Source organism: Camponotus vicinus, unplaced genomic scaffold, assembly GCF_025532165.1.
Source record: "Camponotus vicinus isolate PSW18456_S1 unplaced genomic scaffold, iyCamVici1.0 SCAF_14, whole genome shotgun sequence".
In the NCBI taxonomy this organism is placed as follows: domain Eukaryota; kingdom Metazoa; phylum Arthropoda; class Insecta; order Hymenoptera; family Formicidae; genus Camponotus; species Camponotus vicinus.
In genome coordinates this window covers 2,975,332-3,000,531 of record NW_028141950.1, presented here as the reverse complement: position 1 = coordinate 3,000,531, position 25,200 = coordinate 2,975,332, and the positions used below count along the sequence as shown (strand labels likewise).

The 25,200-nt window shown below is 43.4% G+C and overlaps 1 protein-coding gene and 1 long non-coding RNA gene across 4 annotated transcripts in view; both read right to left on the bottom strand.

Annotated features, from left to right (window-relative positions):
* The window catches only part of Eif4g (eukaryotic translation initiation factor 4 gamma), a 24,307-nt gene extending 14,057 nt beyond the window's left edge, over window positions 1–10,250 (bottom strand). The window contains exons 1-8 of one of the 3 annotated variants that reach the window (XM_083088430.1): window positions 9,872–10,250; window positions 5,609–5,932; window positions 3,916–4,265; window positions 3,534–3,800; window positions 3,139–3,283; window positions 2,867–3,058; window positions 2,433–2,656; window positions 879–1,848 (exon numbers count right to left, since the gene is read on the bottom strand). In XM_083088430.1, the coding sequence (XP_082944556.1) occupies window positions 879–1,848; window positions 2,433–2,656; window positions 2,867–3,058; window positions 3,139–3,283; window positions 3,534–3,800; window positions 3,916–4,265; window positions 5,609–5,932; window positions 9,872–10,250 (2,851 nt within the window). The remainder of the gene's footprint in view (window positions 1–878; window positions 1,849–2,432; window positions 2,657–2,866; window positions 3,059–3,138; window positions 3,284–3,533; window positions 3,801–3,915; window positions 4,266–5,608; window positions 5,933–9,871) is intronic. The other 2 variants (XM_083088431.1, XM_083088432.1) reach the window with 2 other exon arrangements.
* LOC145965114 (uncharacterized) lies at window positions 10,247–25,200 on the bottom strand. The gene is made up of 2 exons (XR_014436617.1): window positions 24,159–25,200; window positions 10,247–10,387 (listed from the first exon to the last, which is right to left on the bottom strand). It is a non-coding gene; the product is annotated as an uncharacterized LOC145965114 (long non-coding RNA).

The window sequence follows — 25,200 nt, the reverse complement described above, 5'->3', positions numbered from 1 at the left end:
ACGTTAGGTTGGGGTACGGAAGGGTGCCCTCTCCAGGGGAAGCGACGAGGTTCTTCGACGCCGACGCAAAAGTTCCTAAACAGCTATGCGCGGGAACATTTTATTTCGTGCGTGCTTGGAGAGACACGTGTGTGTCTGTGTGCGTGCGTGTGTGTATTGGAATTTTACGACAGCTGTAAAAATCCTTACCGCAATTCCCCGAAATCGGATAGCGATTTATCGACAACGATCCGATATTCGATTTGCTTCTTTTCGGAGCAGAATAAATTAATTATAATAAATGACAAGTAGCATAATAAATCGATTGAATAATGAAGGATGATAGAGGATTGAAGCGCGTGGAAATACATTTTCACGAAAACTGCGCTTATCTGGAGAGCTATCTGAAACTATATTTATCTCGCGTGACGCGCACAGCGCAAAGTTCAAACGATTTCGAGAGGTTTTGGAGAGAGAATACGTTCGTTTTTCTATCAATGAATAATATTTGTGCGCAGCCATATGTTTACTCGATAATATCGCGGCCCGAGGGAATTTCCAGTTGCGAGGAAAAGAGAGAAAAGGAAAGAGAGAGGAGGATGTAGCCTTGAGTAAACTCGTTCAAGGCTGTACTCGCATGGGCGTAACCCCGAGCATATGTGATTCAGAATTCGCGCTTTGTTTCATCCGTCATCTCCCATTTGGAATTTCCATGCATTTTATCGACCAACACACGATAAATGATTAATTTCGCGCATCCGGAGATTATATACAAGATTATTTTTCAATAAAATGACTCGCTGGAGTGACGCGAAACGACAATCTCAATCGATATCTCCATTCATCTCTCTCTCATGTATGTTTAATAAATTGCTGAGAAAAAATAACGCTGTACTCACCGTCTGCGGGTTTTTGCTGAACTTCATTTCTGGGATGCGCCTCCGCTTCGGTTTTGTCGCCGGCTGCGTCGCCGTTCGGCTTCTGGTGATGATGGTGATGGTCCGCCGCCTGGTTATGAACGGGCGTAGGAGTGGTACCGCGAGAGCCGAGGCTCTTCTCCCGGGTCTTTCTCTCCTTTTGCTCTTTGGTATTCGAAGGCAGTTCGGTGGCGTTAAGTTTCCTCCTCGGCGGCGAATTCGACGTAGCCTTGGATAAGTTAGGGAACGGCTCCCTGGTAGGAACGAGATTAGCACTCGAGGCAGTGGCGGACGGTTTCGGGAGTTCCTGGGTAGGGGTAATGTTGCTCCAGTACGGAGCGATCGTCGTCTGTATTACGTTGGACGAGGAAACGTTGACGGGCTTGGTAGGCTCTGGGGCAATTCCGACTCCAGCAACCGCGGGCCCGACGACCTCGGGTTCGGTGATCTCAGCCGTCACTGTCGCTGTTTCGGCGTTAGCAGTCGGCGCGGTAAGCTGCACGGAAACAGGATCTTTATTCGCGACGGCTACCACCGGAGGAACGACGGGAGACGACGATTCCTCGATCGTCACGCTCTTTACTTCACTCCTAGGTTGAAACTCCTTCACGGGAAGCTGCAACGCTTTCGATTCCGTCGTTTTGGCCGTGTTAGGTTCAATCTGTCCCACATTACTACAAGTACCTAACAATTGACTACCTATCGTAGATACAGTTTTGCCAGCGCCAGCGCCGGCTATGCTTTGCGTGGGCATAGGCGGACCAGTATTACATTGACTATTCGCGTCATTAGCGGAATTGGTATTATGAACGTTCGATAACGACGTTTGCGCCGTTGTTTGAGTTGTGTTAGGCGCCGTTTCGGGCGCGCTCGTCGATACCGAGTCCGAGTCCTCGGTCGCGGCTTTCGCGACGCGAGCCGCGAAATCGGCTACCACCTCCGCACCATTATTCTGTAACAATCACCAAATCTGCGTGATAGACGATGGCACATGCTATTTGTTCAAACATTACGCTTGACAACTAAAAACTGGCTTCCAAACTCAAATCATAGGGCGAGAGAAATCAAAACTAAAGCACTTGGATGAACGAAATAAATGTTCAAGACTTTATACATCTGTCACCCTACAGCCATAGAATCCTCGCTATATGTGTATCGAATAAATGAGGGGAAAGGAAGAAAAAAATACGCGTTTCATCGATATCGAACCACGATATCGAGCTTAGAAACGACATCAATGTGGAAAGCGATGTATACATGTATTAAATCTTTTATATATCTTGTATATATGTATTAAATCTTTGAGAAAAAATCTAATCGTTTTTATCCAAGTATGAAAATTTCAAGCAATTCGCTAGAGGACATGGCTCGTGTGGGTATACAGATACAAATACAAACAATTGACTATGAGAGTTAAAAGTTTTAAACATATGAAAGTACTGTTGCGTTACACACGATTAGCTATTTACAGAGCATAAGCTCCATTGTATGCTAAACTCTCTTAGCCAATTGTCGATACATTTCTACGCAACTCACCTGTGTTGGTTGTGGCGTCTCACGATTACTGGATTCACCACTCTGCGTAGTTTCGTTATCCTTATAAATTTCGTCGCTTATATTTTTGCCCGTTATTGGATTTACTATGTCCAAAATGGCGTTCTGTCCTCTAGGTTTCCGAGACCTAGTGACACTGTTAGCATTTGTAGCACCACCATTATGTCCCGCGTATACGTCTAAAGAATTAAAGCAAGAATTCCAACCTGGATTATGAAAATGGATTGCCCGAGAAAAAAAAGGAAAAAAAAAAATTAGATCCGTCAGATTAAATACACATGTATAATGTAAAAACGTAATAATATAATAAAAACATAATAAATCTAATTTGAGATATTCTCTATGATTACGATTCAAAGATATGAGTAATAATACGTTTATTCATTTATTAAATTATTTATTTGAGAGCAACATACCAGCTTGCGTAAGAGGTATACCCATTGTAGGCAGAGGTTGGGCTTGTTGGGTAGGTTGCTGAAGTGTACCTTGCGGTACGACTGGAGCACCTTGAGCACTGGCCAGTGGATTTGCGACATGTTGCGCCCCACCACTGACTGCACTTGTACTCGGCCTACCCAAATTCATTGTATTTGACGTCGCGTAATAATCTGTCAAAAAAAACATGACCATTTAACATGATTGAAATTATTTCGATTTGACATTAAATGTGAATCTTAATATAACTCACAGCCATGCTGAGGTGCGGCCGCATAATGTCCAAACATAGGGGCTGGTTGCGTTATGATTTGAGGCGAAAACGACGGGTGATAAAACGACGGATTTTGTGGTTGGTGCCTTTGAGGTGGACCAGAGAACTGAAAACGTATAAAAGACTTTGCGTTACATTTTTCATATTCTATTAAAAGTATATTTATGGACTTTAAACAAAAGGATATATCATGTTTAATACGAGACGTGAATAAGAGATATGTAATAATAATAATAATAATAATAATAATAATAATAATAATAATAATAATAATAATAATAATATATATATTTTATTATACATTTCTTATTCATCTATGTTTCTTATTAAACATGATATATCCTTTACATGAAAATATGGTATATATTTAATACCTGATGAATCGGTATTTGATTATTCATAGGATACACCGATTGTTGATGAGGTCCCGTATGAATCCCGTGGACTTGACTCTGACTTATATACATAGCAGCACCAGCAGCCTGCACCGGTAGACCATGATGCGGATATAACGCGGGCGGTTGCCCTCCGCCTCCACCTACCCCAGTCATTCCGACTACTGGTGTTCCGCTGGTACTCTGGCCACCTCTATGATTAATACCACGCGGTTGTTGCGGCCTTGGACCCGTTTGATAATAGCCCTATAATATCAATATAAGTCGTTAAAATCGGTCTTTGCGTAATCTTTTCATTTATTTAAAAAAAATCTCCTTCTTGCACAAGATTATTTATGCGGAAATAACAATGTACACGTACCTGAGACGTCCTATTCTGCGCCGGCACGTAAACCTGTTGTAAAGACGCCGGTTGCGTCTGCAAGTGGGCCTGCTTTCCCATTTCCTGAGGTGACGGTGTATGGACAGGCGGTGTCGTGGTAGGCGCCGGACCTTGCGGCGGTTGCGACTGCACTCCCGGTGTTGGTGCTTGCGAAGGTGCTTGCCCTCCGGCAGGGCCTCCCGACGGTATACCCGCTGCGGATTGTCCTATCGTCTGTATACCGCCCAACGGCGGCGGCCCTCTACCCGTGGGTACTCCTACATTACTCGCTGCACTTCCACCCACCTGGCCCCCTGGTTGGGCGCTGTAATTTCCATGAAATTCCGATCCTGAAACACAAAATTTGCAACTTGCTCAATATACATCCTATAACAATCGAATGGCGTTCAATTCGTCATTTATCGCTATCTCGAGATATCGTAAAATTCTCTCTCACACTCTTTTTACGACATAATAAATAGATGCATAAAACGCAAGGTCAATGTGTGGTTACACGTGTGATACGATGTAAAACTCTGTTTTACACGCTATGCATTTTCAGAATTTTTAGGAAATTTATTTACATAAATATATATCTTTTAGAAAGTAAAAAAAATTATAGCCATATGGCTTGAGTCTTAATACAAGTCACATTTACAGTATCTCTCATATAGATATTGCGTAATAGATACTGTAAATAAATATAGGAAATATAGAAGACAATATAATGAGATAAGATATTTAACTATTTCTTAACACTAATCTTCCCCATTCAAATATTTATGTTCAACGATTTAGAAATCGTCTTGACCATCTAAACCGAAATGAATCATCATCAATCATGTTTAGACTGATTAATCTTGCTATCACAAGCATATTACATTAGATATAATGTTTCTTAGATTATTCTGATAAGACTTAACATTCGAGTTTCTAGCATATGTCCATGTCTACAAAAATATTTTTCACATTCACCGAATAAAAAGAGAAGAAGATGATACATGACTTGATTTATTCCATCTTGAAGCTTATATAGACACCTTTAGTTACACAAGAATTATTACCGATTTGTCATAAAGAGAACATAAAAATATACAAAGATAAAATAAAAATATACAGAGATAAAATAAAAATAATTAATGACTTTCGAGCTCTTACTCGAGAGAAAGAGAGATGGGAGAAACAAAAACAAAGTGCTTAAAGAAAAGTATACTTCTGCTCTAGTACCAACTAACGAGGAACAAGATACTACTAATCGCGCTTATGCAGCACATAGATAAGTTATCTAGGCGCGTGTATTCCCGAAATATATATCGCATTTCCTATCTCGATAACGTTCTCTCCTTCGCGTCGCCCTCGCCTTCCCGATTTCTTCATCGAGGCAATTACACGGCAATTACTCGCGACCACCTACGACGCGACACGTTGACGTCGACGTGTTTTCCACCCGCCGAGATATTCCAGGCGTCGAGTATCGTTATCGCGTCCCCGATATATCCAACGTTGCTTCCGGATTCGCGGCGCAAATTCCGTTATTCGAGACGCACGGGTGTCTCGTCTCCTCCTCTCCGTCGCCGTTAAACGAGCACGAGCGAGGGAGACGAACGAGAGTGTGCCCAGGCGAGGTGGTTGCACGCGTGTCTCGGTCGAGTCGAGGAAAAATATGGGATGCCCCTCGTCGCGGCTTGCTCACCGTTTTGCGGGAACGTTGCTGGGCTTCGTTCCTCGAGTCCTCCTCGAAAGGCGCACGCCCACCAGGACCGATTCCACACGACGGTCTCGTTAAGCGAGCGCAACGTTGGCGTGACAGCGAAATTCGAACGTGAGCGAACGCACCGAGAGGCCGATCTCGCGGACGGCCATCTTTGCACATGTGGGCAGGGACCGGGGAACAGTGCCGCCATCTGTCGCTCGGCGGCGGCATCGATTCGCAGGAGCGGCGCCTCTCGACATTCCATGTTTGTTGATACGCGAGAATCTCGACTTTTTCTTGCATCCGCCTCGAGAAATATTTTCACTAGAAGACGACCCAAACACCAAATAACAGTTATATAACTGTTACATGTTATGCAACAGTTATATAACAGTTATATCGAATGGGAAATTACAACTAATAATTATATAAATGTTTGCTGGGGAGCTTTCGTGCTGGGAAAAATTCAAAGTGTCGTCGCTCGAGTGAGAGAAACGATCATCCATCTTTCCGATCGATGTCAACCTTGCGTCTCTCCGGACAAGGCGAGAGGAAACCATGTCAATCGACACGGAGGCGCGGGATCGACATCGATCGACCTGAAGGGAACGCGCGCCGGAATGCGGAGAGCCGCGCCTGGACTCCGTACGACGTCATCTCCGGTGAATGACGTACGCAGCTCTCGCACCCCACCCACTGGCGGATCCTGTCGGCGCGTTCAACGGCGACGCGGCCGTTTGCGCACGTTGCACGCGACTTTCCGGGTCGACTTTGGATCCGGGCGACATTGAGCGTAAACGGAGCGCGCGCGAAACGCGCCGAGAGCGTCGGAAGCGCTACGGCACTGCGGCGCGAGCGAGAGTGGAAGCGTTAGGGGTTAGGTTAGGTTGGGCCGCCGCGCTCAAGCGAGCCACGTGGCGCGCGGTGCATCGATATTATCGGTCTCGAAGGAGAGTCGACGTAGAAACGACGATCGTCGTCGGTGGTCGGTTAACGAGACCGACCGGGCTAATCCCCGGCTCATTGTTGATGCTCTCTCTCTCTCTCTCTCTTTTATCCTCCACCTCCATCTCCACCTCCCCCTCTTCCACTCATCGACACCGCGTAATAATGACAAGCGCGATAAACGATGACGGTCGGTAGCGATAAGCGATTTTCATTAGCAAGGCGGAAGCTCACGATTCGACAAGAAAGGACACTTTATCGCTGCGTTAAAAAAGAAAATATCAATATCGATAATTAATCATCTTTCCACGAGTCTCCCTTGAGGGATTTTAGATCTGTAATTTAGATTCAAACCATTCAAGGTTCCACAAAATTTGACGTATGTATTGATATTAAGGAGGAATTCTGGACAGATCAGTTGTATCGAAAGTTTTTTACAAATTAATATACTTTTCGAGATGACATTTGATGATGCGCAAGGCACTTGTGATGTTTTAAATTATAAAATTAATAATTAATATGTGACTCGAAGTAAAAATTTGCCCTGTGGAATTAAAATTTTTAGTTTCATGAATTTTTGTGTACTGTCGCTGTAAAAAGTTGGATACAAGATAATATTTACAATTTTCAAACTAAATTATATTCTATAGAGTATCTTTATTTATATATAAAGTCGCATATGAATTAATTATTAATTTTATAAGGCCACTTTGAAAGGCTAAAAAAGTGCTTTGCGCATAAAAATTCATTAATAATCTAGAAACATATTAAATTTATTAATTTTTTATACAGCTCATCCGTCCAGGTCCTCCTTAATGTGTATTGATTCTTTTCTTTTGATTTCTATTTATATAGGGAGCGTGTAAATTCGTGACGAATGTAACGAACGCTGTGCGACTTTGTGAAAATAATGTTTAAAATTCCGCAAAATTTGATGTATGTATTGATATTAAGAAGCATTCTGGATAGATCAGTTGCATCAAAAGTTAAATGTAATATACATTTCGAGATGACATTTGATAATGCGCAAGACACTTGTAATCTTTTAAATTATAAAATTAATAATTAATATATGACTTGAAATAAAAATTTGCCTTGTGGAATTAAAATTTTTGGTTTCATGAATTTGTGTATTGTCGCTGTAAAAAGTTGGATACAAGATAACATTTACAATTTTCAAATTAAATTATATTTTATAGAGCATCTCTATTTATAAATAAATTCGCATATAAATTAATTATGAATTTTATAAGGCTACTTTAAAAGGCTAAAAGAGTGCTTTGCGCATATAAAATTCATTAATCTAGAAATATATTAAATTTATTAATTTTCTACAGTTCATCCAGGTCCTCCTTAATGTGTATTGATTCTTTTCTTTTGGCTTCTATTTATATAGAGAGCGTGTAAATTTGTGACGAATGTAACGAACGCCGTGCGACTTTGTGAAAATCATGTTTCGTGATCTAAATCTAACGTTTTGACCAGCAGAGCTTATCGCCAGGCTATCTAGCAACGTCGTCCCGTCGTTACGAGAGACAAGACCGAGATGGAACGGGACGTATCGCGCGAAGGGAAAGGATCGAACGTACCTTCGTGGCGGCACAAGGTGGAAAGCGTTTTATCGATTGACCTATATCGTGAATTGTCTAAAGCGCCGTCCAGGGGCGCTAAGAACTAACCTAAATAGCGAGTCGTCCCGATATATCGATACCTGCAAATTAGGAAAAAAACGCCCGACCACTATTCGATAAAAAAAAATGAATAAATTGTCTCAATTTTCTTTTTACTTTTAATTATCCGATAAGAAATGCAGCAAATTCAAACGCGAAACTTGAAGGAATAATTTTAACAAAAAAAAAAAAAACTAATATAAAACTAATACAAATATCGCGTTTCCTGTAGAGAAAAAAGTGGCTAAATTAAAAAACACCAAAATTGCGCGGAACTGACAGATGAAGATCGTACGTGTCACCGTTTGAACGTGACGGCGACATTGGTACTTATCCTCGCGGGAGGAAGAGAGAGAAGAGGAGACAAAAGGGGAGAGAAAGAGAGACAGAGACGCGGCTCAAACTCGTGCGTCCGCAAATAGACACAAACGGTTCGACTCCTGACAGATGGGTTACCGGGTCAGATTAACTATCCCGAGTGCGCTCGAAAATAACGCGCCTCGCATCATTCCGTTCCATGAGATTGCGCGCACACACAAGTACGCAATATTCGGACGGATATTCGCTTGTTGTCGCGGCGACGCGATAAAAAGGTTCAACGATCGGCGAGAGAAGAGGGCCCCGGGTCTCTCGAAATTACGTTAGCGCAGGTCATATGCTGAGTCAAGGACGACGAGAAGCCGTCGAGAATAATAAATAAACGAGAGGCAAGAAAGCAGACAGCGGCAGTAAACTGCTCCCCCATCGGTCACCGGGTCTTCATGTCCACGATGGAGCAAGAGTCAACGGACTCGCGGGATTCGCGGTCTCGATTTTGGACACGCGAAAAATCGGCGATCGATTTACCTTTTATCAATGTCGCAAAGAAGCAAGAGGGCAAATCGGAAACTTCGATTGAAATGAAGAAATCCGGCGTCTATCTCTTCCGAAGCGTAAACTTGGGGTGTCTCTCTTTGTACATAATTGGGATGATAACGCGTTATCGTCCAAAGCACTATCAGTCCGTGTGTCACACGATGCGATATTTCAGACGCATTTACCATAGTTGAAATCATTCTAAAACCTACGATCCTTATAAATTAATTCGACGCTGAATTAACGAGTCTTTACGACTCGATACAAGATTCGATTAGAAAAATTGTAAGCGAATATTCAGAGACGATAAAATAATTTTCTCCCCTAAATTATTGATCGTTAGTAAAGTTGTAATCGAGGAAACTGAAATGGAGATGCATCTGTCGATTTACTCTTGAAAAGATGGATTATTTCCAAAAATAACCACATCCTAATACCGTAAATAATGATTAGATAAACTTCAAGATCGACGAATTTTCTCGCTGACATTCGGTCAGCTGTTTGGCGCACATCCAACGTCGTCTTGCTATCGGCCAACTATTGGCTGCTCGCTAAATAATTAGATTAACGAGCGTACGAGAGATCTATATCGCCGATCGACGCAAAGTCGAGATCGTATTTATACACGTACGTGTACTCTGTTCGCCGACGTCGTAATATTTCAAACTTTTTTCTCGTACAAGCGAAATAGCGAGATTTGAAATCGGTTTATCTAATCGATCACGTCGACAAACTTCCGGTCTCGTGCGGGCCAACCGAGAACGTACTCTTCCCCTCTCCCTCTTTTACTTACTATTCGCAGTGACTCGATATTGGGGCGGCATTTGCGTTTGCTGCTGTTGCTGCTGCTGCTGCGGCTGTTGCTGCTGCTGCTGATGGTGTTGATGTTGATGGTGATGATGGTTGAGGTGGTGGCTGATGTTGACGGTGAGCTGGGGAGGATGCGTCAGTTGATTGAGGTGGGGACTCGGCGACGGCGGCGGCTGAGGCTGATGGCCGGGATGCACATGGTGATTGTGACCTGGCTGCGGATTCTGACCGGGATGCGAAGCCGCGAGATGGTGAGGATGATGGGGACCGCCACAGTGCGGCAGCAGACAGTGCATAGGTGCTAAGGTACCGACGGCGACACCCACCGTGCCCTCCTTCGAGACGCCATATCTCGAAACCATTCTTCCCTGCTCGAGCAGCCCGTCGCTGCTCCTCGGCGGCTTCTCGCTCGCGCGAAGCGAGCCTCTCGTCCCTCGCGGCTCCCTCTCGGCCGGGGATCGCTCCACGATGACGATCGCTGGTTAAAGCTGACCGTACGCTGTCGACGAAATTCGACGGAAGGTGTTTACGTAATGATACATGCAGCGAGACGTCGTCGCGACCATCGTCGCGATCCGAATATACCGTTTTATCTCTTCCGAGCGTCGCGTCGACGGAAGAGATCCTTTTTTATCTTTCGATATTTTCCCTCGAGAATCCCTCCTCTTGCGTCAAGCGCGCGTCTCCCGAAGCTAATACACTCTTACGACGTTGGAGAAGCGCAAAGGGGGTTCGCCCGTACTCGACCAACACCAGATCGCGATCCGTCAACTTAACAATCGGGAATGGCGCGCCATGCTGACATCGTCTACTCGTCCATTCGGTCGACAGACCTGAATTTTCGCCTTCCTCGGTGAACGATGACTCTCGTCGCGCGCTTCCTCCCGCACGGCATTAAGCGCGGCCGTTCAGATCGATCCAGAATTCGGAGAATCCCAAGATATATACGCGATCCGTCGCGAGAAAAGGGAGAAAATATCCAACACACACGTGGTCGTGACTTTTTTTTTCGTCAGCGACGAGAGAAGGAGCGCCGCAAATCACTCGCATCGATCGCAGCAGAGGAGCACACACCGAGGCGAGAAGGCGAGAGATGCGAAAGACGACGATGGCGCCGAGAGGACGGTGTGCGGTTAGGGCTCTCGCCGACTCGCTCGTCGCGACGACTGTCAAAACGTCCGCGCGCTGTTTGGCCCCTCGTCGCGCGTGCACACGTCCTGGCTTGTACACTTGGCATAGGTGGCGGAACAGGCCGTGGCGGACTCTCTCTCTCTCTCTCTCTCTCTCTCTCTTTCGCGCGACTCGTCCAAAATCGATATTTAAGGCTCGACCGGCTCGGCGTCTCTCCCACTTCCCTCGTCGTCGCCCACTCCCGCCGCACTCGCGGCCGGAAAACTCGCCGTGTTTCGCCTCGAGATTCCTCTCCGCGGGATCCCCGACGCCCCCGATGCCCCTCGACGCGACGCAGCGGACGTCGTCTACGCGCCAAACGGTAACCTAACAATTTTCAGTCGCCCCGTTTCCTTCCCCGTCGCCTTCTGCTTCTGCCCCGCCTCGCCTCGTCGAGAAGCTACTGTTGTCTCGCGCACGGCGCGACGATCGGCAGCCTTCGGTCGCGCGCCGAAAATTACCGAAGCGTCGACTCTTGCCCGAGTACCTCTCTCGTCGCGATGCGCGTACACGCTCGGAGAGAGGGGAAAGAAAAAAGGGGTAAAAAAAAGAAAGAAAAAAAGAAAAGGAAAATGCTTTACCGATGGACGCGACTATCCGAGGGGTCGAAGCGCGCTGGCCGCTCGGGAATCGCCACTCGCGCACACATATGCACGCGTCGACCACTCGCACACGGACACACGTATACGCTACGCGCGACCGCGGCGACGGATGCAAAGAGCGCGGCTGGTGTAGTACCTACGACGCACAACCGTGACGGGTATCACGATGTCGAACGGCGTCGTCGGCGTCGTTGCAACGCGCGGCATCAGACGCACGAGGCACGGGTTCCCCTCTCGACTGGCTCGAGTTTCACTCCGGCTCGCTCCGCACTCGCTCGAACCAACGGCACAATCTCCAAGCTTCACGCCGACGAGAGCGTACCCTTATTTAAGGGACGCTACGTTGGACTGATGTCCTACCCGCACGGACCTACGAATCACGAATCGCCCGGCCCTAGCGCCATCTGCGACCAATCATGTTCAGGGACGTACAACGTTTCTGAAAACCCTCCCCTCTTTGCTTCGGCCAGGTACACGTGGCACGTTTCCCCCCCCGATTTCTTTCGAAACATTATTTATTAGAAATATACATTTATATTTACATATTAGAGCCTGACTATCTTCTTAATTATTTATTATTTATTATGTGTGATAAATACTTTCTATTACCACGATAAGCGAGTCGGATTTCCTTTTCAAATGATTTGGATTCCGCGTGTCGAAATATGTAAGATAAGTATCGATATTTAAGAGGAATTTAGTTGATTGAATTAAGTAAATTTGTTAACAATTTTTCCTTTTTGCCTCTGATAAACATATTAATGTGTAAAAAATTGTCTATTATTTTTCCTCATTCTATTTCACGCGAATAGTAAACAGCGAATTTTGTTCGTAGGTCACTTTGTAATGTCATTGATATAGCGTGCTCGCTATTTATAATATATACATAATATTTATAATGTGTACATAATATACGCATTTGTCGAAAAAAAAACCGACGAATTCCACAGAAATCATAATATATAAAAAAAAAAAAAAAAAAAAAACAATCGAATTTATCTTTCAACATTTGGAGACGCAATATACGGCTCGTATATTTAATAAATGGGTACGAATGTATATTAAATATTAATTATTTAAATAGTAATATAATAATTAATATAAAGCACTGAGCAAATTGTTAATTAATTTTCCATAAATTATAAATTTCTTACAAAATTTACAATAACATCCATATGTATGAAATATTTATAAATGTTGTTTTCTATCGTTGCAAAATTATTACATGTTATAATTAATTTTGTTTTCCATTCATCTCGTATATGCGACGCGCGTTTCGAACAATTGAATTTGCCGAGCTAAACGTCGCGCTGTAGTAAAATTTTATTTAAAAAAATGGTTTTTTTTCTTTTTTTATACTGTACCAATATTTGGATATTCAATATTTTATTTAAGAAATTGAGACAAAATTTATAATTTTCCAATAACTTGTTTATATCGAAATCTTTAAAAATTTACGCAACTTTGTAATATTTGTTATATAATTCAAGTATAAATCAAGTATAAATACAACTCTGATACAAAATTTATAACGTGTTTCAATCGAATGTAGAGTTTTTCTCCCAAGTTTTTCTTACCTTATAGTGTCATAAAAGAGATAAATCTAGATTTATCGCTCTAATGGTGAAAGCATTTTATATGGATTAAACATAAATGCCAAAGAATTTTTGCGGCTAATGCTCGGCATTCGAGATGGAAACAATAGTCGATGAGATATAGATGTCGATAATTAGCTTTGCAAATTTCTCCAACACATGAATGCGGCAGATATATGAATGAAATGAAAAATAAAAGTTTACAGAGAAAGACTAAAACTAACAGTAAAAATATTTTCTAAGGTAAAAAGATACTTTCAAGGAGACACAAATCGAAAATACCTTTTTTTTTTTAACTAATTATTTAGAAATATAATAACGATATAAAAGCGCAACAAATTTTGCGAAAATGTACTACATAATATTGTATAATTAAAAGAAATATTATATCATATATTGCACATGTGTATTTATATGTATTTTATATCGTACTGACGTTTGTATATTTAATATTACTTTATTTAAAAATCAGGAGAAAACTGCAAAATTTATTATAATTTTTCAAATAAATTATTTAGTATTCAAAGTTTTTAAAAATTTTATACATCATATACAAGTTTTATAGAAAATGCATTATTGAAAATTCCAATCGACAAAAACGAAACATAGTTCGAGCAGTTGCTCTCGTCATCAATTCTTGAAAGAATTTATTGTTTTATTGTTACTAAAAATATGTATCCTGAATAATGACTCGACTTGTAACTCGTGGAACGAAAATAAGATATGAAAAAGAAAAAGTAAAAATAGTTAAATAAAAGGAATTCCATAGATGTCGACCGTTATCATATTGTAGATAAATGTGTTTTCCCTTTAGACAATTACTTTTAGACTAAGGTCACTTTTACCTAGGGCAATTTATCTTCACATCATTTGTGTGAAGATTGTTTTCTACGGAATTTCAACCTTATCCTCTTTTCTTTTTCTTCCCTCGAAAAGAAACTGTAAAATAACGGTTTTCTCATAATTTCCAGAATCTCTTTTGCTTTAACGAACGTACGTTCGCATACATGTTTTTCAATAGCTAGAAGAAAGGTGATTTACTACTATTTACTTCGATCGACTTATGTTTGATTTAGAAATTATTATTGGTTTTCGATATATCTTTGGAAATTTAACTAATCAAAATTGAGAAATTTATATATTATATTTATAATATATATTGTTTATTTCAAAATTTCTTTTGTGAATCATTAACTTTGAATTTCTTTTATCGTAAATTCTCAGACCAGAAATTTCAAAAATCTTTGGAAATTAACCAAAATGTAATCAATTTTGAAATCTAATCAAAATTGAGAAATTTCATATTTATAACATATATTTTTTATTTCAATATTACTTTTGTGAATCATTAACTTTAAATTTCTTTTATCGTTCTCAGAAATTTCAAGATAGAGATAACGGAAGAAAAATGTATAGCTTTCCCTTGATTAGATATTCATGAAAATCCATGTTTTAGAGAAGCGCATATATTATTATTAAATTCTTTTTCTTAGGAAGAGGAAATCTCGGATTTCCCGGTAACGCGATTAAGAAAAAGGAGCGGGGAAATTAAGGACGATTCTCGCGACGATAACGAGAAAGTGCAAGTAGATGTATGAGCGAGTAGTCGAGCGATTCCGCGAAGATGCACAAGAGCGGGGCGTACGTGGGCGGATATCGAAGGGCGCGTGCACCTTCGTGGGGTGGCGGATGAGAAAGGGACAGAGAGAGAGAGAGGGAGACGTAGAGAGAAAGGGTCCCGAGACGAAGGGGGGCCGATTCGCGAATTCGCGTAGGTTAGGTGATAACCCAGTTTCGCCAGTGCACCAGGCCAAGCTGCAGCACCGTCGTGAACCGATCGATACCTATATGCACCCGGCACTGCCCACAGCCTAGATTCACCGCTTCTAGGATAGGTGCGAGAGATGGGGGATATATATCGCATGACCCGCGTGACCTACATCTCGCGGGTACGAGAGAAAAAAATGATCATCGCCTCCAATCCTCGTAATCTCGTCGCGTCCCTAATTGTTCGCGCCAACTGTCAAAAACAGCTGATAATGTATCATCAGCTTCTTTACGCTACAGATGCTCGCTCTTTAAATTTTCGAGTCTGAAAAAGTCTGAAAATCCACATCTTGCGAATACCTTTGGAATTTTCAATCATTAGTGCTTAGGATGCAGATAATTTTATGGACCTAGGGAAGAAACGCAGGCCTCAAGGTTTTAAAGGTTTAGTCTTTCTTTATTATCTTTCGTCTTCCTAACAGGTACCTATCCTTCCAGGGACTCATTGTTAGAAACATCTGGAAAGATATTCATCGTTTGCTCTTCGGAAACTTTCTACGGGAATTTATTCTCGCTCAATTTTCTAAGACTGTCTTTTACGTGAAATTCAGGAGAAGATTACCAAAGGGGGACCGGAGAAGAAGGGGAAGGGACGAGACGGCAGATCTGTAACCTCGTGCAACCTTCGGTTGTCTCGAAGCTTTCAGCCAGACGAGAGGAGGTTCAAAGTCCTCGCGCGAAAACATATAGCCTACTGAGTCATCCCGAGAATATATCAAGACGACTATGCAAACGGATCTTATCTAAGGCGAGGTTTTTATCTAGATCTATCGTAAATCGCCGAATTCTTGGTCGCAGATGCAAATCGATAGAAACAAACTGTTTGCAAAGACGCCAGGAAAAGGGAGAGAGAGGAACGACCCGACAAAGCCCAAAAAATTGTTTCTTCAGGGGTCTTTGAGCCGCGTCGAGCCGTTGACCTTGGAAAGGTAGCATGGAAACCTCGTGGGGTGTCGAGCAGTAATGTGTGAATTCTCGACTCTCTCTCTCTTTCTGTCTTTATGTGGGTGTCCGGCGGGTTAGCAGCCCCGTGAAAAGTGCGAGAGAGAATGAACGAAGCGTACAAGAACGAGAGGGAGGAGGACATCGGGAGAAGGTAGACGCGAAGGAGGGCTTTACGCACCGACAAATGTCTGGATGCGGGAGACGAAGAGTCTCCGCGAAGGAGAGAAGGGTCGATATTTACCGGCCTTCTCTCCTCGCCCTCCCCTTGTTTCCTCCCTGGGCAACGACCTACCACCCTCGACGTCCTCGTCGTCTCCCTCTCGTTATCCTGCGCTATCCACGCGTTATACGTCGCGCCTTAACCCTCAAACGACCCCGGACATCCCCAAACCTAAACGACACCGCCAACGATCGAGCAACGACCGCGTCTCTCGATGACATATGTCACGCGAGAGGCCTTCTTCCTCGCGCCAGGAATAAACGTCGAGTTTCGCGTCCATCTCTTGGGGGTAGTTTGAATTTTGCGAGTGATTTTTTAAAGGGAGGAATTTGGACGGAATCATGAGACGATTGACCGGTACCTTGCATCGTGCGGAATGAGTTTTGCAAGGTGCAACGGTGCAAAATGCACGTATCACGCTGCCGTACCGCCAGCTGAGAGAAACTAATCTCCAGAAACTCTGTCGGTAAAGAGCAGGAAGTCACCTTGTGCTCACCTCGCACGTGAGTCTTCAGCTTTGAATGATATATAAAGAAGATGCGATAACATTGTTCATTGTTGATAACAATTATACAACGAAATATATTTTATATTTTATATTAATATAATAAAAGAACTTTTGATAAATGTCATTTAAATTTTTGTGTAACTCTCTCTCTCTCTCTCTTTTTCTCTGGAGTGAAATCTACGAATATGTAACGCTAATTAGGATCCGCACAAGCAATTAATATCATGCACGCAGCGAAACAAAACTGAAGCGGAAGTAACGAAATTATTCGCCAACTTTTAATATCATCCGACTCTTAATCGGTCCTAGTGATTTGTGCAAATATTTCAATTTAAAAATCGCAAAAAGTAATTATTTTCACGCTAAACTTTTCCAATACCTAACATTTATTTCGTACAAATATATGTATAAACCGATTTATAAAAGTTTTAGTTCAAGTCTTAAGAACAAGGAATCTTTTTATATTCGGAAAATAAAGGTCTTCTTTTATTCCGAAAAGTGAAAGATTTTTTATCTGATTAATGGTCCCTTCTATTGTTAACCCTTATATTATCTAACAAACGGTATCTAATCTCCCATGTCGATATGTTTCTTTATCATTTTCAATAGAAAGTGTTGTATTCTACAGCAAATGCCAAACTACTTTTTAGATTGTCAATCACTATACAAAGAAGATAGAAATGCAAGAGAAATTACCCTTTTTGGAAAAAAAATTATTTTACGACTCTGGAAAATATTCGGATAAAACTGCTTTTCGATTTTATATACCTGTAAATTCTCTCTCGAATGCTACAATCTTCAAATATTGAGAGTAATATTAATAAGAAAATGGATATTTTAATGTTCTCGAAGAAATAATAATTTTAAAAAGAATTTTAAAAAGAAATCTCGAAGAAATAATAATTTAAAAATAATAATAATTTTCAATAATAATTTTAAAAAGAATTTTAAGAAATAATAATTTTAAAAAGAATTTTAAAAAGAAATCTCGAAGAAATAATAATTTAAAAATAATAATACTTTTAAATAATTTTAAAAAGAATTTTAAGAAATAATAATTTTAAAAAGAATTTTAAAAAGAAGTCTCGAAGAAATAATAATTTAAAAATAATGTAAAAAATTAGAAAAAATAATTGATTTTACAATTTGACAAATTTTTCTATTTTACATCGTGAGACGATAAAATAAATTAATGAAATATGATATGCCAATCGCGCGAGATTGCCAACGTGTTTAATGTTTCAGAGAGATATCAAAATCAAAAAGTTATCGCGTGCGTAAAAGTGCGCTTTCTACCAGGAACTGTGTTTAGAAGCTGGTTCAGCGGAATGGCCAGTGCGCCTCGCACAGTGTGTTAAATGTCACAATGTTAACGTGCGATTTAACCGCCAGCTCGCCGGATATATACATGTATATATAAATCGAGAAACAGTTTTATCCGGAGCGATTTCAATGAGAAGATTCATAAAATACCAGAAATTTAAAGTAAAATTTCCTGGAATTATAATTTCTTTTCGATCACGTCCTGCCAGCGTTTCGCAAAATTCCGACCGTTTTATTAAAATTCTACGTTTTCATTGATTCTCGCAGCCGGATTAACCGGTCTGGAAAGTAGTTTTGTTCTTCGTTCAAAGCTCCGAGCTATTTTGTTACGAACGGAATGCATTCGCACGTAATTCCCGTAACGAATCGTAGATCGAAGAAACCGCAGGAAAAAATTTACTTGTAACACCTGTTCGAGATACGAGCGCGAGAAATAAGCTGGGGCAAGCTTGGACAAGCAAATTCCACGTAAATGTCTCTTTCGAAGGTAGAAAAGAAACTCGTTAGTTAAAAACGATCGTAAAAAAAAAAATAAGAGCGAGCAAGACTACGATTTCCGCAGAGGTGCGTAAAACTCGACGAAAACGAGTCCGCGGATAATAAACGGCGCTCTATAATCTAAATAATCTGATCATCTGTGCAACGTAACCGTAAAATAATCGTCGGCCAGGAGAGGCAGGGAGAGAGGGGATCGGCAGAAGCGAGCGAATCAAGTACGGTTAGTTTCTCCCCGGATGTTCGCTGGCCTCTTTCTCCGAGCGAGCGGCCTTGCCAGGAATGCGCATTTTCTGCCGGTTCTCCGTCTCCTTCGGCTTCGATTCGGATCTGTACGCGTCGCGGATCGACCACCCTTTCACCTGTCGTCGCGTCGTTCGCGATCCTCGTTACTCGCAACGAGCGTTTCCAAATCGTCCATTTGCTTTACGCTTATCTTTCACGTAAATTCGGATGACAAGAGTCGCGCGAGAGAGAAGAAAAATGAAAGAAAAAAAAAGGATATATATCGTAAAAATTCTAGACGTAATTTCGAGTTAAGAAATATTCGAAAGGAAAAGAAATTTTTTTCACATCTTATTTTTCGCAAATGCATGATTTGAAAAATTTGATAATCAAAGCTGTTCACGTTTCAAATTACGTCGACTATTTGTATCCTTTAGATGAAAAAAAGGGAATTATAATATTCATTATAAAAATTACATAATGCATAAGAATTATATAATGCATAAACAGCAAATAAAAATGCAGTTTAATAGCAAAGGTCGTTTGAGAACTGGTAGAATCACCGATGCCGAATAGATACAGCTGTGAATTGCTATTGTGTCTTTTCAAAGGAATATATACCTGAAAAGGCGAATGAGAGAGCATAATTTCCTCTTAATGGTTTAAGAAAAATACACTAGGTGACAACGGATTTTGCGAATATTTCGTTTCGTGTTTTCTGTCCGTTATTCCATTGTGTTTCTTCAGCACAATGTATATAAAAATTTTAACGATTTCGAGAAATTAAATTTCCAATAATCAATGATGCTAATGGACGGAATGTTTGGCATATTAAATGTCGAAATTAATTTATTAATCGTCCACTTATCGCTTAATTAATTATCTCCTCAAACGAATACATCGAAAAGAGAAAGGTATATCGTTAATATATCAATTAGGCGATTGTTGGCAGCGAGAGAAACGTTTGAAAAAAATTTCTCCTTCTTCAACACAATCTTAACATTTTATTTATTTTTTAATTCTTTCGCAGAGCTAAAAATAAAGGCTGAATATAACGAATCGAACTTGAGGCGAAAATACATACGTGCTATAGATATTTGCTACAAACGGGGCTGGATAACGTTAATCAAAGAGCGCCTCGTTTTGATTGGAAGATACTAAAAATTTTCATATAAATTGTCTCGAGGGATGCTCGCGCTTTGTATTAGTTGGAAAAAGAAATATAAGTGTTATATTATAGAGTGCAAGGAGTAATCTCAAGCCGTAAAACTACAGCTAGACTTCGCTGTCGCGCTCGATTTGATTGGCTCGCGCGTGTTATGCAATTTCATCCGCGACGCCCTTTGCAGCGAGTTCCTTACTCAACGAGACGTGACTGTCGACGAGACCTTGACGGGATCTCGGCAGACGGTCCGCTTAATCGTCTCTTCCGTTACGAAACAAACAAGCGTGTCGCAGTCGACGTTTTCCCGAAAAACTCTCAAGACTTTCCTAGCCCTAGAGATTCAAACCGGCGGAGATATCTCCTTATCGGCAACCGAACAGCGCGATAAGACACCAGATAAATTATACAAGGGGTGCGGCAAATATTTCACCTGTAGAAAACCGTTCCTTAAAATATTCACGAAATGCCATTCTCTTTATCGAATCGAGACTTTGAGCAAAAGAGAGAGAGAGAGAGAGAGAAGGAACCTGTAGATTCATAAACGTGCGAAAAAAATACCGCTAGCCCAAAAGAGCAAACAAAATCTCTAGGCTAAAAATTGAGGAGAAACGGAATCGACGTATCTCTCGGAAATTAAATAGAATGACACGTGTTTACCATCGCGCGGATCTCGAGATATATATTGATCGTCTCGAAAATATCAGACGGATCGGCGACGGGCCGTGTCACGTGGCCGCGCGACCGGACGCCGCCGCGACATCTCCCGGAAGTCGCGACGACGACAATTTGCGTAACCTCCCCGGTCGGGCTAGAGCGCGCTGATAACGTCGCGCTCGAGGATGCGACGACCGGCGCGAAGCACGGAAATATTCGAGAGCGATCGAGACGATCCGCGATGAAGGGAAAGAGAGAGAAAGAGAGAGAGAGAGAGAGAGAAACGTCGGCAATCGAGAGACGCCGCTGATAACTTACCCATCAACGAGGACATCTCCGCCGTCGCCTGCTTACGCCTGCTTCGTCGTGACCGTTTGCGCTGGACGGATGGATTCGCGGGCGGCGAGAAACGTCAGATCGAACACATGTTTATCGGCGCGGCTGCTGTCTGTCGGCGATACCGTCCGCCCCTTGGTCGGCGCGCTTTGTCGGTGACACACGCGGTCGCATGTATCGGGTGTGTCGAGAGCGCGGAGAAAACGAGGGGCGAGAGAGAACGAAAATTCAGGACGAGTACCACGCGCCCGATGTTGACTTTGCGCGATACGCTACGGTTGTACCGCGGACGCCGAGGAGAACGCTTCGTGGAAATTATATAACCTCCTCCTCCTTCTCGTGTGCGGAGAACGGATCGGAGAGACGTCGGGCTCTCTCTCTCTCTCTCTCTCTCGCTCGCTCGCTGTCTCTCTCTTTCGCGCGTTTTCGCGGGGCGACGTTTTCGGGCGCGTTAGTAGCGACCGGACACCCGGTCACGCGCGCGCCAAGTCAAGCGCCCTCGAGCACGGGGAGGAAAAGGCAAATCGGGAATCCCTCCGGAGACCAACGATACGCTTTCTCGACACGGCGACCCGCGCACTGCGACGTACGATCCTCGCGACTCGACGATCCACGCGGACGACGCGAGACGAGGAATGACAATGATGCTCTACCGCGCGGCGGCCGATTGCCACATGTACCAGCCGAAGCGGTCCGTTCGGTCGGCCTCGCGAGACTTCGGCCTTCTTACGTCTTGTCCCTGCGGTCTGGTCTCGTTCCTTCTCTTCCTCCGACCTGTCCGTCTCGCTCGTCGTCTCGTTCCCCCTGTCGCTTTCTTTTCCTTTTTTTCTCCCCCCCCCCCCCCGCTTTCCCGACCTGGGAAAAAGGAGCTTTTCCCAGAAATCCCTCCGGATTCTTTTCTTTCGAAATCGCGCGGAATCGCGTCAACAGTTTCACAAAAATTTCGAGAGAGAAAGCGCTCTCTTGCGAAATCCAGAAGCAATGCGTTATTATGGCATCGGAAACTTCATTTTAATAAAACACGTTTTTGTACGATCGCTCGCGTATTGAAGTTTCAAAATAAAACAAACCCATTAAAAAATCTTTCCTGTTTGCTGTCCGTATTCCTGATCATTATGTAGAGTAGAAACGCATAATTCCATCGTGTCTACGCACGCACGTATTAATGTATTCGTATGCATATTCTCACGAGCTATAAAATTTCTTTAATGACTCAACGAGTGTCGGACGATGAATAATTTCTCTGCGTAAAAAACAAAGGATTTACGGGATTTTTTTTACAATCCCGGTCTCGTTCAAAAGGGTCTCAAAGTGCCTTAAATTACTCGGCTCGCAAACTCGATTTTTTTTTTTCTTCAGGGGACAGGATATATAATAGAAAAAATCATTACAATAATCCCTCGCACATTTTTACTCTCGAAAAAAATTCTGCAAAGAGAAAAGAACGCTGCTACGCGGGACGTGCTTTCAGGTACGAATGGAAACGGTATATTGGGTGAAATTCTTAACGGTATATTCTTATTCGGTAAAATGATCCCCGACGCGCGGATACCGCCGTTTCGTATACACGTATAAGCATCATCGCATATTCGCGATCGCTTTCCCGAGACCGGGCAGGTCCTCGATTATCGACGGTTGACAGCTACGTCTCGAGCGACTCGCGCAGGCGGCTCCTCTGCCAATCTCTCACCTCCGCTTTTAATAGTCGCGATTCAACAGTTTGTTGCGCGTCATGCCGGCCAATCGTAACCGCGCCCTCTCCTCGTCCTCCCCTTCACGTTTATTATCCGGTCCGCTTATTTCGCGCAGCGAAAAATCCGCGGGAGGCGGAGGAGGAGGAGGAGGAGGAGGTGGTGGTGGATAAGAACCTGGGAAGAACTCTCGCAATCTCTCGATACGTCGCCGATACCGGAGGCATAACCCGAGTATGCGAGCTGATAAGCGGCCGATCGCCTCGATAAAGCGTATTGCGACGTGACTCGTGTATTAGAGAGCCAAGATGGAAAGTGAAAGCACACGGCCGAGCGGAATCTCTGGCATCGCGATTCGACTCTCGACTCGATTTAAAAAAAAAAAAAAAAAAAAATATGTCTCGTCATTATTTCGTAATATTTTTTACCGCTTTGACGTGTGGTTATTTTCGTTATTTCTATCTCTCTCGTAGATAAGACACCTTCATTTATTTCCTTCCCTGATGTAACGACAGATAGGTGCAGCGTGCGTAACGCCTAAATAAATAAGTGTCGAGGCGACCTTCGGAAGCAAACAATATTTCCGGCGCGTTTCTCGTATCGATAGACGTTGCCTCTTATCGATAAGCGCTACTCGACGACTACGACTACCAACTGGCAACTGCGAGAAACCGCTTTAACGAGATTACGGAAGCCAGGAAAAGAGCATTGTGCTACGCCGCTTCTGTTCTACTTGCACAACCGAGTTGTCGAACTTGGCGTAGCCGATATATCGGGGGAAATATTAGTTTTGCTTTCACGAATGAACGCTCGTTCCTCGTCGAGGAACATGGGCGCGAGAGAGAGAGAGAGAGAGAGAGAGAGAGAGAGAGAGAGAGAGAGAGAGAGAGAGAGAGAGAGAGAGAGAGAGAGAGAGAGAGAGAGAGAGAGAGAGAGAGAGAGAGAGACGGGCGTCTGGCGAAAATGCAAATTGTCCTCTTCCTTTATCGCAAAAAAAAAAAAAAAGGCATAAAATTCCTTTCTATTTTTTTGTTTACTTTGATCGAGGAGCCTCCTCCGCTTCCTCGATTTTACACTAAAAGAATCGCATTCGGCGGATATAGGTTAGTCGTTCCACGAGGAAAAAATAAATGGGGAAAAAAGGAAAAACACGCGACGAAGGACGTCGTTCCCGTTTTCTCGCGGCACGTATAGCCACATGCCGCGTGGTGTCGTCCTAACCTCAAATAACACTTTTCCGCGGAATGCACGCGCGACGAGTACATCATTGGGGAGGAGGGGGAAGAGGGGGAGGCTCATGGACATAACATACTGCGTTCTCGACAATTAAATATACACATGTATATATTTTTGATACCCATCAATGCTCGTCTAATTAACACGTTGACACATTTCCTCGCGAGTTGCGAAAGAATAATAAGCGAAAAAAAAATGCAAAAGAGAGAGAGAGAGAGAGAAAGAGAAAGAGAGAGGGAAAATACTCGGAGAGCAAAATAATGGAGAGCGAGACTCACCGGTATTCAAGAAACGGGTGTTCGTGGTCACCACAGCGCTGTAGGTCTGCGGGGAATGCACGACGGACTGATTGAGGATAATTTGATGCTGATGCTGATGCGACGAGGTGTGATGGGCCTGCTGTTGCTGCGGCGCGGGCGGCGGTGGCGGTTGTTGCTGCTGCTGCTGCTGGGGATGATGCTGCTGATGGTGGTGGTGATGGGACAGGTGGTGGTGCTTGCTCCCCTTCGTCGGCATGCTCATCGCAGGCGTGGGCCTCCCTTGTGCGAACTGTCCTTAGAAGCCTGCCGTCTTATGCGGTTCGCACTCATAGGTACGCTATTTTCCCCCACGTGTTTTGCCGGGTCGTCACGACGGTGTCGGAATCGTACACGCGGGACACACGGCGTCTCTCGAGGCGGGATATCGTGTATACGCGATCTCGCGTATACGTATCTATCTATCTGTAGGCGAGGGATCGCCGTCACGCGTTCGGATCGTGCGATCTACACGACTATCGGCGGAGAAGGAGGGGCGGGTGGGAGAGGGGCGGGCGACGTCGCGAGCCCGCGTGCTCGCGATTACCTCGCGTATGGCCTCGCTTCTCTCCTCGTCCTTCTCCCGCGTCCGCGACGGATCCTCTCGCCAATCTCTCGGATCGCTCCCGCGAATCTCGATTTTTCCGGTCCCGAGGACACGAGGACGATCTCCTCGATCTCGAGAGATCCTCGCCGCGTGCGACTACGCGCAATCGCTTCGGCTACGCGCGGCGAAAAGCACGTCTATATATCGCGTCGTGTGCGTCCGATCGCAACCTGCCTGACAACGTAAACTCATGAATGTCACGAATGTCCGAGCCCACGCGGGTTTGACCGCTCGCTCTTACCGTCGCGACCTTCGCAGAGATACTCTCCGGGATACCCCGTAGTTTGACTTTTCACGCCGTCGACAGCTCGAGATACTGGAAAACAAATCCCACTTCCTCGACGAGGCTCCCCGACAATTTACATCAATTTATATGTACCGCCGATCACCGCGTCGCACGAACGCACCGGTTCGATG